The sequence below is a fragment of the Sinocyclocheilus rhinocerous genome, unplaced genomic scaffold (genome assembly GCF_001515625.1).
Source record: "Sinocyclocheilus rhinocerous isolate Xijiao unplaced genomic scaffold, SAMN03320098_v1.1 scaffold289, whole genome shotgun sequence".
Classification (NCBI taxonomy): Eukaryota; Metazoa; Chordata; class Actinopteri; order Cypriniformes; family Cyprinidae; genus Sinocyclocheilus; species Sinocyclocheilus rhinocerous.
This window is the reverse complement of record NW_015636845.1, coordinates 1,754,254-1,769,074: the sequence shown is the minus strand read 5'-3', so window position 1 is coordinate 1,769,074 and position 14,821 is coordinate 1,754,254. Positions and strand designations below refer to the sequence as shown.

General features: G+C 39.4%; 3 protein-coding genes across 18 annotated transcripts in view; 2 read left to right on the top strand and 1 right to left on the bottom strand.

Moving 5' to 3' along the window:
* LOC107748156 (putative ATP-dependent RNA helicase an3) overlaps window positions 1-3,186 on the top strand; it is a 15,951-nt gene extending 12,765 nt beyond the window's left edge. For all 13 annotated transcript variants that reach the window (XM_016562851.1, XM_016562843.1, XM_016562850.1 and 10 more), the window contains one exon: window positions 959-3,186. In XM_016562851.1, coding sequence (XP_016418337.1) covers window positions 959-1,050 — 92 coding nt within the window. In that variant the 3' untranslated portion in view covers window positions 1,051-3,186. The remainder of the gene's footprint in view (window positions 1-958) is intronic.
* Window positions 3,187-4,397: 1,211 nt separating this feature from the next.
* LOC107748158 (nyctalopin-like) lies at window positions 4,398-8,803 on the top strand. 4 transcript variants are annotated; one of them, XM_016562858.1, is made up of 3 exons: window positions 4,398-4,843; window positions 4,986-5,022; window positions 6,746-8,803. In XM_016562858.1, the coding sequence occupies exons 2-3, from the start codon at window positions 5,001-5,003 to the stop codon at window positions 8,134-8,136; spliced, it is 1,413 nt and encodes a 470-aa protein (XP_016418344.1). In that variant the 5' UTR covers window positions 4,398-4,843; window positions 4,986-5,000; the 3' UTR covers window positions 8,137-8,803. The 4 variants fall into 4 exon arrangements, with proteins under 4 accessions (XP_016418344.1, XP_016418343.1, XP_016418345.1 ...); XM_016562857.1 differs by having other exon boundaries at window positions 4,952-5,022; XM_016562859.1 differs by lacking the exon at window positions 4,986-5,022.
* Window positions 8,804-11,285: 2,482 nt separating this feature from the next.
* The window catches only part of LOC107748183 (peripheral plasma membrane protein CASK-like), a 191,196-nt gene continuing 187,660 nt past the window's right edge, over window positions 11,286-14,821 (bottom strand). The window contains exons 18-22 of the mRNA XM_016562883.1: window positions 14,724-14,804; window positions 14,548-14,628; window positions 14,254-14,456; window positions 13,440-13,523; window positions 11,286-12,201 (exon numbers count right to left, since the gene is read on the bottom strand). Coding sequence (XP_016418369.1) covers window positions 12,025-12,201; window positions 13,440-13,523; window positions 14,254-14,456; window positions 14,548-14,628; window positions 14,724-14,804 — 626 coding nt within the window. The 3' untranslated portion in view covers window positions 11,286-12,024. The remainder of the gene's footprint in view (window positions 12,202-13,439; window positions 13,524-14,253; window positions 14,457-14,547; window positions 14,629-14,723; window positions 14,805-14,821) is intronic.

The following is a 14,821-nucleotide window of genomic DNA, read 5'->3' as shown; positions in this document are numbered from 1 at the left end:
CTCACATTTGAGGTCTTGGAGTCTTCACTAATGAACTGATGAGTTGAATCAGGTGTGTTTGAATAGGGAGACATCTAAAATGTGCAGTGTTGGGGGTTCTGCAGGACCAGGATTGGGAACCACTGGTCTAGCCTATAAACATATATTAAAGCCAATCTGCCAAAATGACAGATTGTGGAATGTGCTACTTTTATTACGTCATTAGTGTGACTAAACACTGCCTCCACAGAAGATTATCAACACCTGCTTCTACATCGCTGCCTGTTTAGCCCCGCCCACCGATTCACACTTGTAGTAGGTGAATGACAAGAGCGGCAAACGCAGGTCTATGCAGAAACCAAACTATAAACTTTATTTGATGAACTTTTTTCAAGTTCTTACAGACCTCGTCAGTAAGAACTTGGTCCTTTGTTCACTTCATTTTACCACTGATTCATTTACAAACAAGGCACAATTCAACACAGGATTTTAAGAAAAATAGAAACTAAAAGACAATGCTGTGCCAACTATATTTGATCCGACAGTAATGTCGCAACACAAGTGTGAGTAACCGTTTTCGTTACGTGATCACTATTGCTTTCTGTTAAACAGATCGTTTGATATGTACTGAGTATTTATGCGTTTTTGACCTAAATCACAGCAGCGTCCATCTATGAGGAATGAATGTATGCTGCTAGCCAATCATAGCAGTGGGCGTTTACTGCAGAGTCTACAATCCGCCACGCCTATTCAAACAGAGCGATGAGTGTTCGTTCAAACACAGGACTGAAAATAGCCTATTACTTCTAAATTGATGTTTTTTTTAATGTAAAAGTCTTGGTAACATTTTAAGAGAACCTCAGAACAATACAAAATTATTATAAAAAAAAAAAAAAAAAAGGCAGTTCATGACCCCTTTAATTTTACTGTAAAATGTTACTGAGTCCGTGGACAGTCCTGAATTCATCATCTGTTTTAGGTGGTTTTGGGAGCTTCGGTGGTGACAGCTACGGGGGCAACTATGGAAACTATGGAGGAAACTATGCCCAGGTGGACTGGTGGGGCAACTAAATATACGTTTGCCAAACTAGCCGAACGGAAACCACATGTTATCCTAGCCAGACTCTACCCCCTGTTTAGCTTTATGAACTCGGTACATTACACGCTGTGATTCTCTGCCCACATTCTAAAGGGAGCTGATCTGTGGCAAAACCGGAGCAGAATAACAAGGATGCCCACTTGTGTATTTGATGTATTACAGCACCTAGGTTTCTAACTTTTTCTTTGTTAAAAAAGAGGATCATTTGTATGTGAATGTACTGTGCCTTTTTGAATATAGACAGGAATTTAGTTTTGTTAATTTCGTCGAGTGAACTTGGCCAAGAGCTTAATTTTTTGTTTTTGTTTTTTGCTGTAAAGGCATTTGAAAGCTTGTACTTAATCAAACCTTGGCAAATACTGGGATAACGTGACTCGGAGAGTCGCTGTTCCATTTGAACTTCAAATTATCACCGTCGATGTCACAAAGCCAACAATACAAGCCACAAAGTAAAACGCATCACAGGCGCTTTGCAGAAGCGCTCTGTGATGCATCTGTGTCACAAGGGACAAATCGGTCTGACTTCCTTTTGTTTTGCTCACTCTATCCTGGAGAGACATATCCTCTTTAGGGATATGGTTGTCTTGAAAAGGCCATTCCAGTTGTGATATTCATGACGAAATATTGGAAACACTCAGTGTTTGATAATTCAAGATGCTGGAACTTCTTACTCCACTTGTTTTAATTGACTTGACAGTGTTATGGCAGCTAGTAAGAACCACATGCTAGCTACTCTTAAGTGGGCAGCATTTTTTGTGAACTACTACTTTTCTTTCTAGAAACAACATTTTAGAGAAGCAGATGCCATTTATTGAAAAACCCCAAGGTTTTTTGATAAAATGTTTCTTTACAAATGTCAGCAAAACAAAAAATGCCTGCCATCCTGAAAGTGAAGTTCAAATGGCTACAAACGGACCACAGAACCAAAGCGGCCGTGCCTTAGCCTCATGACCGCTTTGGTCACATACGCATGCTAGTGTTTTGTTTTTTGGTCAAGGAGAGAAGACGAATGAATTGTTGCAGGCTTCCTTTTAATACAAACGTCCTCTCTTTTCAAGCTGCGCAGCAGGCATGGCTCCCTTTTTGGTAGGTTGAGGCAGCGTGAGAGTTCATTTTGAGGCACTGGCGGATCCCAACCGGGAGTTTGTTTTGCGTTGGGCCTGACACGAGTGCAGTTAGACAGGCCACCATTTTCGCTTGTGTATCGAGTCCCGCTGTTCTGCGCGAGGCCGGACACCAGGAATACGAATGCTGTCAGCTCCTGAAATTCATCAGGTTAGATGTGAACTTAAACCACTGGCCGAGGAGCCAGTTTTCCGCTTCGGATGGAAGTGGTCGAGTGGAGGAGAAATAAGGCATTTATCGCAAGTGCAATAGATTTTCTTCTCAAGTGAGTTGTGCCTTGACTTTCTTTTTTTGTTTTTTAAATGATGAATTCAAGCAGATGCACTGACAGTATTGAGAACTTCGAGTTGAATGGCGCTACTTTAGTTAGGTCTAGGCCCGTGTGCGTTGTGCCCATCGAGTTTTACAAAGTTCTTTTATTGCACATTTCAAGTTTTATATATGCAGTGTGCGTCTTGAGTGCATGTCCTCAAGCTTCCAAATATTGCGTCAGGAGACCGGAGATACGCAGCTCGTTTACAAAAGGGGAAGGGTTCTCACTATTTACCAGGATTTATTTGGGACCAGGGCGATCAGCAGTGGGGAATTTAGCTGTTTGCACACAGATTTCTAGATTCTACTTTTGCTGCTAGTTTTGTGTAATTTATTAAACATTTTTTGAGAAATATTTATTTTTATAAGCCTCAAAGTGATTCTTTGAAAGTTTCAAGTAACTTGACCAAAAGACAATACCTGAACACTGGCACTTGAATGTTGAATGTCACCTGTATGCGTGGAAAATTTCTGTATTTCGGGGTAGCGTGAGCTTTTTAATGTTTCAGACGTAATGGACTTGGTCAGTTTCCACAGCTGTTAACGGCCTAATGGCAACACGTCGCTATGGAATTACCAATTGGCTCTCAAAATTGTTAACGGACGGGGGGCTCGGGGGGATGGGAACATGCCAAGGTTTGGATTCAAAAGTCATTTAAAAAAAAAAAAAAGTTGAAGAAAACAAAACTGAAGTATCAGTGCAAAAAGTGTCCAGATTCTCCAAATGTGTGCTTTTTTCTGTCCTACAGATTGGCATTTGTTCTGTTGAAGTTTTGTTTCTGTCAATGTCTGGCACATGGCAACCTTGAACATGTGTTTGATCTCTATTGTATTTACATATACAGCGACTCTGGTATTAGTCCGCTCAGGAGAAGCTGCAAGTATCCACGCTAGCAATAAGTCTTAACGTGTATTGGAAACACTGAAATCACATCCCCTGCCCTCCATTCAGATGGAAATAGGAGAATAGTTGGCTCCCGGAGAGGACACCAGAGCTCCTTAGATTTAGGCTTTGCTTTATGTCATAGCTTCTAGGCTCTGCACTGCATGAGAAGACTCGGCTGTGCATTTATTGTATGATTTTTACCAAAATAAAAGTTTCTGATGCAAATTCCTTACAATCAAGCATGGTTTCTTAAGTGTTTGATGTAGCAGAAATTCGGTCGAATGTTTGTAACGGCAGATCTTACTGTGATCTAAACTCTATTGAGTTGTTTGACGTTTAGTTGATGCCATATTGTTTACAAAATAGAAACTCTTTCTTTACTTAGTGTCCCTTGTCTTATTTCCTCTGCTTACAGTGGCTGACACTGCGTTTGCTGGTAACTGCTGAATAATTCAAACAATTTTTATTTCCGCTATCAAAGTAATAACGGGCTAGTAGTAAAGGACTAGACTGTTTTATACAGCCTGGCAATTTTCAGTCAATGTAAGATTACTCCATTATTAAATGAAGCATTCTTCCTAAAATTGGTAGGTAGTTGTTGTAACGTGTCAGATACGTCAGGGTAAACCGAGCCAGTGGCTAAACTAAACTTGTGGTGTCAAAACTTCACGTTAAAATGAAATGACCAATTAAACACCCCAAAGCACCAGTTGTTTCACTGTCAAATATTCTAAATCTTACATGTGGTGTTTTTTGCAATTTTTAAGAAAATGGGAATAATATACAGAAAAATACGATTTTGGTACTGGACAGTGGTTTTATTTTATGTTTGTGCTGTATAAACATCTTCATTTTTGATAAATTGTTCACCAAAAATTCATCTTAAACATAACACCGCTAAAACCTGATGACTCGTATTAAAAGAAAGGAAAAGCTTTCTATCCTAAATTATAATTGCACGTTAGATTTATTTCTGTTTTTCTCTTTGCCAACTGAAAAGTGACCCCACTGTTCCCTAACATGAAATCCAGGTGATAGAAGGATCTCTAATGAAAGTTGTTAACCTACTTGCAGATGTTTCCTGAGACGTCGTTTACATTGTTCCAGTATCTCATGGCCACCGGTTTATATAAGGAGATTGCAGCCTGTAATCTGTATGTACTATTGAGGCCCGGCGGGTCATTTCTACTCGCCTTGATTTCAGAGTACTGCTTTAAACACTTATAATCCCAGGATTTTTCTGCCATTAAGTGATGGTTTTCTGAAGGGGAGTGCTGATGTTAGTGGATGTGTGCACATATACAAACACAAACTGAGCGATAGCACCATTCATATTTTCACTTGGAGCGAAGCAGTACAGACACGGTCGTGGTGGGCAAACTTGTGGATGTACTTTTATTAGTTGTCAGTGCAGGAGAACCTTTTCTAAACATGCTTGACAGGTAAGTAGGTTGGGGCTAATGCTGAGGTTGTATAATCATTTAACAGTTAATTTTTATTATTTATTTAATGATATTGAATAAAATGTTCCGTCTTCTATTGGTAATAAGATGTTCAACAAATGTCAATTTAAGAAATCCACAGCTGAAAGGACCGGTGATGTGTTCCATCATTATTGCTGGTAAGTTCATGTATTTTTGCTGTTTTATGTTTCTTAATAAACATAAAATAAACCAAGCTATGCTAAAAATGAAACCGATTTTCAGTTCAAGTCAACTGATCTCAGTGATTTTGAGAACATTATATTAAAGCATGGTTACAATGCGCTCATGAAATACAGTATCTACTGGTACAAATTGAAGGAAACAAACAAGACACCTAGTGTGTTTGTGTAATCTCTAATCTGCCCTTTCTTAATCACCATCATTTCAGTGTGCAGAGCAGATGCAGGACAGAGGGAGGCCACACATTCAATTATTCTTCCAGTCTCTGATTGTGCTCTCTGTAATCTTCCTATAACTGCTGGGAGAATGAGCACGACTCATTTGCAAAGTGATTGCTCATGCTGCATGACTAGCGTTTCGTTTCTGTATAATTATAACAGAGTCCTGGAAATTCTATCGGAAAGTTCATGAAAGGCTATTTGTGTCACGTAAATATTAGCATTTCTCTGCGATTTAGATCATGTAGTTCTAGTATAAACCTGTGGTGTGTGTGGTATTCAGTACCGATTCATCAATGTGTCTGTTTACAGTTCAGTGTGATCAATTATTTTCTTAAAATGTGAAAATATCAACATTTTTATCATGAAAAGGATTCATTTTGTAACCTGATTTCTTTTCCCAATATGAAATAGTTTGACTTATTGTCTTACACATTGTATATATGTATGTATTTTAGTTAGTTAGTTAGTTAGTTAGTTTGAACTGGTCAAGGGCCTGAACACCTCTTTATCATGAAAAGGATTCATTTTGTAACCTGATTTCTTTTCCCAATATGAAATAGTTTGACTTATTGTCTTACACATTGTATATATGTATGTATTTTAGTTAGTTAGTTAGTTAGTTTGAACTGGTCAAGTGCCTGAACACCTCCTTGTCCCCTACATTCTTTACTCCACTTTTATGCCATTTACAGTTATATATTTGTAGTTATGTTTCCTGAGGATAACCACAATTGCAAGGTCTAACAACTGGGTGCAACAAAAGTAATAAGTTCTCTAAAAAGAATGCTTGCCTATAGATTTTTGTTATTTTTTATTTGCCTTGGCGATGTTTAAAACCGTATTTAGAAAAGTATATCCTAGGCAACTGTTCAAATGTGAACATTCACACCATGTTAAAAAAATTTAACGGTGTGAATGTTAAATTTTACATTCAATGTTAAAATTTACATTCAAGTGTGTGTGTGTGTGTGCCTGGTATTTATCACGTTATGGGGACCAAATGGCCCCACAAGGATAGTAATACCAGTAAATTTTGACCTTGCGGGGAAATTTTTTAGGTCCCCGTGAGGAAACAAGCTTATAAATGATACAGTGTCAATCTAAAAATGTAGAAAGTTTCCTGTAAGGGGTAGGTTTAGGTGTAGGGCAATGGAAAATACAGTTTGTACAGTATAAAAACCATTACGCCTATGGAATGTCCCCATGAAAACGTGTGTGTGTTTAAAATATGGTTAATTTAAATCTGTCATTAGCGTTACATCATTAAACAATGTTTGTGTGAATGTTGGAATATCAACATTTTTTGAGAGTGACCCACATGCCATGTGTGACTCATTTTGTTTGAATATTTCAGAACAACGCCTTAATGAATATACAGTACTGACAAGATGACAATTTGTCTAGTTGCATATTGTGGTTAAATGTCAACCTCTAACACATCTCTTTCCCTTCTCTCCAGTGTACTTCCTCCTCCTCCTCCCCCCTCATGCCCTGGCCCTGTGGGCCTGCACACGCTCTTGCCCTCCCAGCTGCACATGTACCCAGGAGAAGAGCTGCAGCGTCCTGTGTGACCACGTCAACATGATGGACCTGCCCAAAGAGTTCCCCTGCGAGGCGTCCTCCATCAACCTGGACAAGAACAGCATCAAGTTTCTGTCCGAGCGAGCCTTTGGCACCCTGCCTTCGCTCAAGACGCTCTCGCTCAACCACAACAACATCTCCTTCATCACGCCGGGAGCGTTTAAAGGGCTGCCCAACTTGCTGGAGCTCAAGTTGGCCCACAACGAGTACATCCGCTACCTGCACACTCGCACCTTCACGGCACTCGAGCGCTTGGTGCGTCTGGACCTCTCCGACTGTAACCTGTTCAGCATGCCAGACCGTATCTTCCTGGAGCAAATCTTCCTGAAGGAACTGCTGTGCTTCCAAAACAACGTTCGACGTGTTCCCGGTGCCATAAGGGGGATGGAAAACCTCACGCACGTTTACTTGGAGCGAAACAAGATCGAAGCGGTGGCCTACAACTCTTTGTTGGGCCTAACCAACCTCAAGTACCTGAACTTACAGGAGAATCGCATAAACGTGATACACGATGAGGCCTTCAAAGATCTAGTGCGTCTGGAGAACTTCTACCTGAACGATAATCTGTTGGTCGACTTGCCCCAGCAGGCGTTCAAGGGCCTAAGCAACTTAAAAATTTTGAATCTGGGTGGGAACATGTTGACCAATGTCTCCAAAACATGGTTTAGTGACCTGGTGGAGCTGGAGGTGCTGTACCTGGATCGAAACCGGCTGTCCTATATCGAGGGGGCCGCCTTTGAGAACTTGACGAGCCTCATCACGCTGCACCTCAACAGCAACAATCTGACTTCTCTGCCCTTCTCTGTCTTCCAGCCCATCTATTTCATCGGCCGCCTGTATCTATTTCGAAACCCCTGGGAGTGTACCTGCGACCTGGAGTGGTTGAGGGAGTGGATGGAGAGTTATATGTTGGTTAGGGACATTCCTTGTGCATCTCCGTCTTCTGTGGCTGGCTTGGACCTGAGTGAAGTTGTCTATGCTCACCTGAACGCCACCTGTCTGGATCCCCCGGAGCTCAACCTGACCACGTCTCCACGACCCGAGTATTCCACCGTGGAGAACAAGTTCAACAGCCTCATCTCCAAACTTCTACAGCAGGAGCTGAGGGAGGAGATGGTCAACGTCACGGATGGTCTGAGGAACGGCACCCAGCAGGACCCTGCCGAGAGTCAGTTTTCTTCTGGACGTGGACTGTCTGGAGCTCCTCACACTGTGTTTCTTCTTGTGATTCTTTTTCAAGTCCAGATTGACTGCTTTAATGCCTCTTGAGAGTCTGGTGAATAGCGAAAGGGATTGAAGCGCATCCAAAAGTGGAAGTAATTTTCCAGTATGGGAAATGTTTGGGTTTGGGGCCGTGATGAAACGTTTGATCTATCTTGCCATGAGCAGTGGGTTTTCTCATGTTGAAAATGAAATTCTGGCAGATATCATGGAGTTGGAGATGATCATCTCTTTAAATGAATGGAAACTGGTCTTGAAGGGAAAGGAGCATGTTTTAAGCAAATCAGACTGTGAAGGACTTTTGTTTGTTTTTCCAATGCAACGGATTGATTAAAGTACAACCGAAGGCCATTTTGTGAGAACCGCAACTAGTGGCTCGAATGTTTTTATATCATTATTTTTATCTAGATTTGATTTTAAACATCTTAATAACGCATCTATAGTATGAATACGTTTGTGCATGTTCTGTTGTGTAACATTTGTTGTGTAGGAGATTTATCTGATAAAGCTTCTCGCTAACGTTTCACCAGATGGCATGACACGCTGTGCTCTTTTGTTCGGTTCATTGAACTGGGCAAGTTTGCTGTTCTGGAAAATGCATTAGTCCTCCTATTGCGTAAAGCATAAGTGCACTCGGTAACGTAAGCTGCTTCATATTGTAACCAAATGGATTGGCTATATCATGGTGTTTTACTGTTATGATCATTTATCTTCACTATACAGAGCACAACGTGCACAGAATGATGTCATACTCTGAGACAGCAGCTTCTGAGCTACTCAATATATTATCGAAATAAAGTGTAACCGAGATTTGTGTAAGAGACCTAGTAATTGTGCTTTAACACTGATTTTTGTTTAAGTGTGATTGAGATACTTTGAATAAACAAAGATCGTTACATAAATACTCAATAAAATGACTCCTAGGTGCAAAGTTTTGAAAGTGTGCTGCTAAACCACTGAGGTGTTAGTTAAACTTCACAGTGCAAGTCCGGCAGCATTAGGGCTTCGACTCTCAAAATAACATGGTGTTTAGAATCAAATCGAAATGTCAAGATAAAATTATCTCAAATGCATTCATAAAGTTTAGCTCCTTTTTGAAATAATATGCTCTCACGGTACTGCAGCAGTTAATAAAGCAACCTCGTCAGGTTATTCACTTAACAATACAAATAATGGTGCAGTAATTTTTTTTCCAGCTTGAAAGTCTATTTTTCTATTTGTGGTGACTTTATTCAGCTAAAACTGGCCAACTACACTTCAGAAACAAATTTGGCAATGTGTACAAGATAAAGTTCACCATTTCTGTCTCATTTTCATGAAAAACAATTCAAACATGCAAAATCTGGCTCTGGTTTTACATTCCATTGTTTCTGATGAGCTGCCTTTTCTTTTTTTTTAATGACCGCTAAAATCATTCATTTTCCTCCCTGGCCTTTATATCCGTGTCAATCAGGTTTCTGCAGGTGAACGGTGTCATTCATGTGTGTATTTCATCAACTGGGAAGGCAGCATTTCAACCCTCTGTTCTTGACTGTGGCACAAACAGTGATGAGAAGCAGCTCTCTTCAGGAGGAACACAGTTTGTTAGTGAGCTCAAGACGACATACCCCGACCCAGCTGGAGGAAGGTGATGCCAAGTGCCCTTTAGTTGTGCCTCCTGGGATTTGAACGTAAATAAATCCTGCTTCTTTATATGTGACCCTGGACCACAAAACCAGTCTCAAGTAGCAAGGGTATATTTGTAGCGATAGCCAAAAATACATTGTATGGGTCAAAACGATAGATTTTTCTTTTATGCCAAAAATCATTACAATAACACGTAAAGATCATGTTCCATGAAGATATTTTGTAAATTTCCTACTGTAAATATATCAAAACTTAATTTTTTGATTAGTAATATGCATTGCCAATGACTTCATTTGGACAACCTTAAAAGTGATTTTCCTCAATATTTAGATTTTTTAACACCCTCAGATGATGTATAAATCTCAATTTAAAAAAATGTACCCTTATCTGGTCCAGGGTCACATATATGAACATTTATATTTACCTCTATGACAGTACCAAAATACACTACAGTGTTTTTTTTTTAATGAATTCTTTTATTTAGCAAGGATGCATTAAATTGTTTAAAAGTGACTAATGACATTTATAATGTCATAAAATATTTCTATTTAAAAAAAAATTGTTCTTTTGAGCTTTCTGTTCTTTAAAGAATCCTGAATTTTTTTTATCTTGGTTTGCACAAAAATGCAGATGTTTTCAACATTGATAATAATCGTATTGATAATGTTTCTTTATAACCAAATCAGCATATTAGAATGATTTCTGAAGGACCTGGAGTAAGGTTTACAGGAATAATGTACATGTTTAAAAATATTAAAATAAAGTTATTTTAAATTGTAATAATATTCCACAATATTACAGTTTTACTGTATTTTGATTACATAAATGCAGCCTTGGTGAACATAAGAGACTTCAAATAAAAATCTTGAATATTATCGTATTGGAAACTTTACACATGTAGCAGCACACTAGCTCTCTCGGTTTCTATTGCATACAGAAATATGTCCGACACACAGCACCACTGGTCAAGCAAACACCCACTCCGCGTCGCTCTCAGACACATAACTGGGCACTGATCCCGACTGCAGTCACGCAGCGTCAAGCGGGCAGGGCGTGACCTACCACAGCTGCTGGGAAAAATCCGGAAAAACAAAACGGTAAAAGAGGAACCAAAAGTTTTCCATTGGCCCGTCTCTGCCAACTCACACAGAGAGGCCGAGCAAGAGCTGGATGAGCAACACAGAGCAGAAGACACAGAGGAGATCTTCACCACATAAAAGGAAATATATTTAAAAAAAAAGAGCTGCTCCGTCATCGGCAGAGCCATTTACACAGGGCAGTTTGAGTAAACCGTTTGTCATGTACAGAAGCATTCAGATGAACAGACCGTGTTGTCCTTTCGCTTTGCAGACCTCTTCCTCAAACAACTGCACAGAATAAAAATGGGATTTCTGAATCAACATTAATACTCTCAAACGACACATTTCTAAACTCATTTTCATCCAGAACCCCTTAATCTTACAACAAATAAAAATTTAGACCATTTACAAACACATTTTACTACATGATTGGTAAAAATAAACTGTTTACAAAGTTGCCAAAATGCAAGGGATGGGCATAGGTCTTTTTTGTTTCTCTCCTCGTCACCGGCTCCAGCTGTTTGAATGTGTTCATCCAGACGAATGGAATGTTTTCTGCTGTGGGTGACGGTCTGAACACAGCTAACACTGACAGCATGGACGCTCGTCAATGTTCACATGCATGAGATCTCATTCAAATCTCTAAAACATCTATGTGCGTCTTTAGAGAGACAGTATCCACGTGTAGAGGAGGGTGAAATGGGAAAAACGAACCAAAAAAAAGGCAAAGGGTTGAAAGCTGAATCGCAGGGTTGTGCTAAAGCAGCTGGGCTCTGCCGCATGGATAATGTGGGATTATGTATGATGGACGGCTGGACAGATGAAAGCTGTGAGGATTCTGCTGTAGGAATACCGCACTTTCAGTCTGGTACTAACAGAAATATGGGCATTAAAAACTATAAAAATATTCCTTTCAGGAAAATGCGTCATGTAGGATACTGTCTCTTTAAATCAAACGTCTACAAAATGTTGCCTCCTAGCTATATAGACATGACAATATTTAGTCATTTATTTTATAGATTTTTTTCATTAATACAACACTACTTCTAGGTAGTCTGTGAGGGGCCAAGACTGGGCTCACTGCAGGTACATCGATGTTGTTGTTAAACGTCAGAGGTGGGCTTCTGTTTGCATCATGGGAAAGTTGCAAGTTTTTTTTCTTCTTGCAGAGATGCACGCAAAGTATGAGGTTATGAAGGGTGTAAGGTTACAGGTTGATGGGCTTGCTGTTTTAGTAGACCCAGGACACTGGAACCCACTGGGCCGTGGTGCAAACCAGGTCTATGGCTTCCTCCAGGAGCCGAATAGTCTCGTCAATCTCATTATTGATGATGGTTTGGTCAAAATAGTGTGCATATGTCTTCTGGAGGATCTCGGACTCCTTCTGCAGCCTCTGTAATGACTCATCCTACAGCATGAAAGAAGAAGAGTAAGTAAAAGAGATGATGAGAGGGAAAAGGGTCTTTTGAAAGGATAATGGATGAATTCTGATAACGTGCCCATGTAAGAAAATTTCATTTATGATCCTAAAGATATAAACGGAGGATTGGAGAGTTGGGAAGGATGGTACTAGTGTATATATACAATATCATTCAAAAGTTTGGGGTCGGTAAGATTTTTTGTTGTTATTGGGAAAAGGCTCTTTTTCTCACCAAGCCTACATTTCTTTAAAGGGGTCATATGATGCGATTTCAATTTTTCCTTTCTCTTTGGAGTTTTTTGAATCGTCGCTCCGGCCGGAACAGGGCATCACAATGTGGTAAGGGGCGTAACATTTCCGTCACACACTTGGGATATTCGGCCAATCACAACGCACTGGATAGCTGGCACACCAGCACACCTCGCTTTTTCAGACCGATGAGCTTTGTAAAAATCGACGTGTTTCAGAAAGGCGGGGCATAGAGGAGAAACAATAATGTACAGTATGTGGAAAATAATGTGGTTTTTTTTACCTTAAACCGCATAAACACATTTCATTACACCAAATACACAAAATAATGCTCTTTTTAGCAACATCATATGAGCCCTTTAATAATAATGCCAAAGCTGAATTTACAGCAGCCATTACTTCAGTCTTCAGTGTCACATGATCCTTCAGAAATCAATGTTGAAAACTGTTGTGCTGCTTAATATTTTTATTTAGTCTTTTTCCCATCACTTTTGCTAAAATGTAATGCATTCTTGTTGAATAAAAGTATTAATGTCTTTAAAAAATTTAAATTAAATTAAAAATGTTTAAATTAAAAAGTAAAAAAATAAAAATTCTTACTGAACCAAACTTTTAAATGGTAATAAGTACTAAGATGTGGATCAGGGTTTTCTTAAAAACAGCCGTCTGTCCAATTGACCTTAGTTATAAAGGTCATAAACGAAGTGGAACATGTTTGGGAAGAGCTTTGTAGGCACTAGGTTCTAGTTGACCATACTCACAGGTAGCTTTTCCTGCACCATCTGGGAAGCTGAGCGTGATGTGAGGAAAGTTAGAAGAAATTAAAAAACATGCCAAAAAGGTGCATGCAAAAAGAAAGAAAGAAAGAGCGGCTAAAGAAAGATGTAGCTGAATGAAAGAAGGAAGAGAAGTCAGGTGGAGTTGTTCTGCCAGTGAGGTGACAAATGCCATGGCATACTGAGAACTCCTGATCTCACCTCGTTCATGCCGGGAGTGATGGTTGGTGCAGCAATGAAAACCACATAGGGAGCAAATTCAGCTGTCCGTAAAACCTTCAGTGCCTGAGAAAATTTGAACACAAGACTGAGAGTTATTGCACTACATTTCTTATGTCCCCATCATATGTGTCTAAATATATTTGAGATATGATATTAAATTATGATTAAGATGCAATCAAATTTGTCAGTTTTCTTTTAGCACAATATCAGTTTTGAATAATTTCACTTGGATCGGATCATGTTGTTAGTTTTGCAATGCAACTTTTAACTTGAAAATTATTCTAGGTGCTTGTCTAGTTCTTTTTTTCCTCTAACTGAAATTTTTGTCTTAACATCACTTTCCTTTTGTCTTTTCTAACAATAACCGGTTCTCTACAGACTTCATCCTAAAGGGTAATGACATTATTTATGGTATGCAAATGACACTAACATCAATTAGATTTGATTTCATAAAGTTTTGTGGTATTAGATGGTTTATATCAATCCAAAACATTCCATCTGGTTTGATAATATTCAATATAGTTTAAATATCTAAACTACTATCAAGTTGACACTCTAAGATATATCCTAATTCCTCACCAAGTAATGGCTAACTGACCTTAAGTCTTTATTTCCATCTTATTAAGTCTCATCTTAATAGTTTTCTTTGCATAAACAATAAAGTTATAGCAAAGTTTAAGTTCCTGAACTTAAGCAGAACATATTTCTGAAAGTATGCAATACCAAAACTGCATAAGAGGAATGACCTACAAGGTTAATGTTCAACTGTCTTCTAGGGCAGTTAAAGGTTCACCTGTGGCTCTACATCCAGTATGGCTACGAGTTCCTGCTCATGGATCTTGCGTATTGTCTCCAACCGCGTGCCGTACATCGCGTCCTCGTGGCTGCCGTACTCCAGGTAATCGTTGTTGGAGATGTCCTGCATCATTTGGTCGTGGGATACAAAGAAATAATTCTTGCCGTTCTCTTCATCTTTCTTTGCAGGTCTGGTTGTGTCTTTTGGGGCAGAAATGAGTTTGAGGTTATCAGTTGAGCAGTAACCAATCGTGTGGACTGTTAGAGACAGTGATTTGGGAATGTTTCTTACGTGGAATGGGATAAGCAAATCTGTTTGGGTGTTTGGTGATGAGTGTGTTCTTGATGTGTCTTCGGCCAACACCGTGAGCACCTGCCAGTCGACAACAAACCACACATGTAAGAGACATGCTTCATGCCAACTAACAAAGGTAAGATGTGGATTTAAACCAAGATCTACATACACACCTAGTAAAACTAATGTTTTCCTCTTGAATGCTGGCAACTTCACTACTTCCTCATATGTAACCAGATCTAGTTGATCAAACACTAAAAAAAAACAAAAC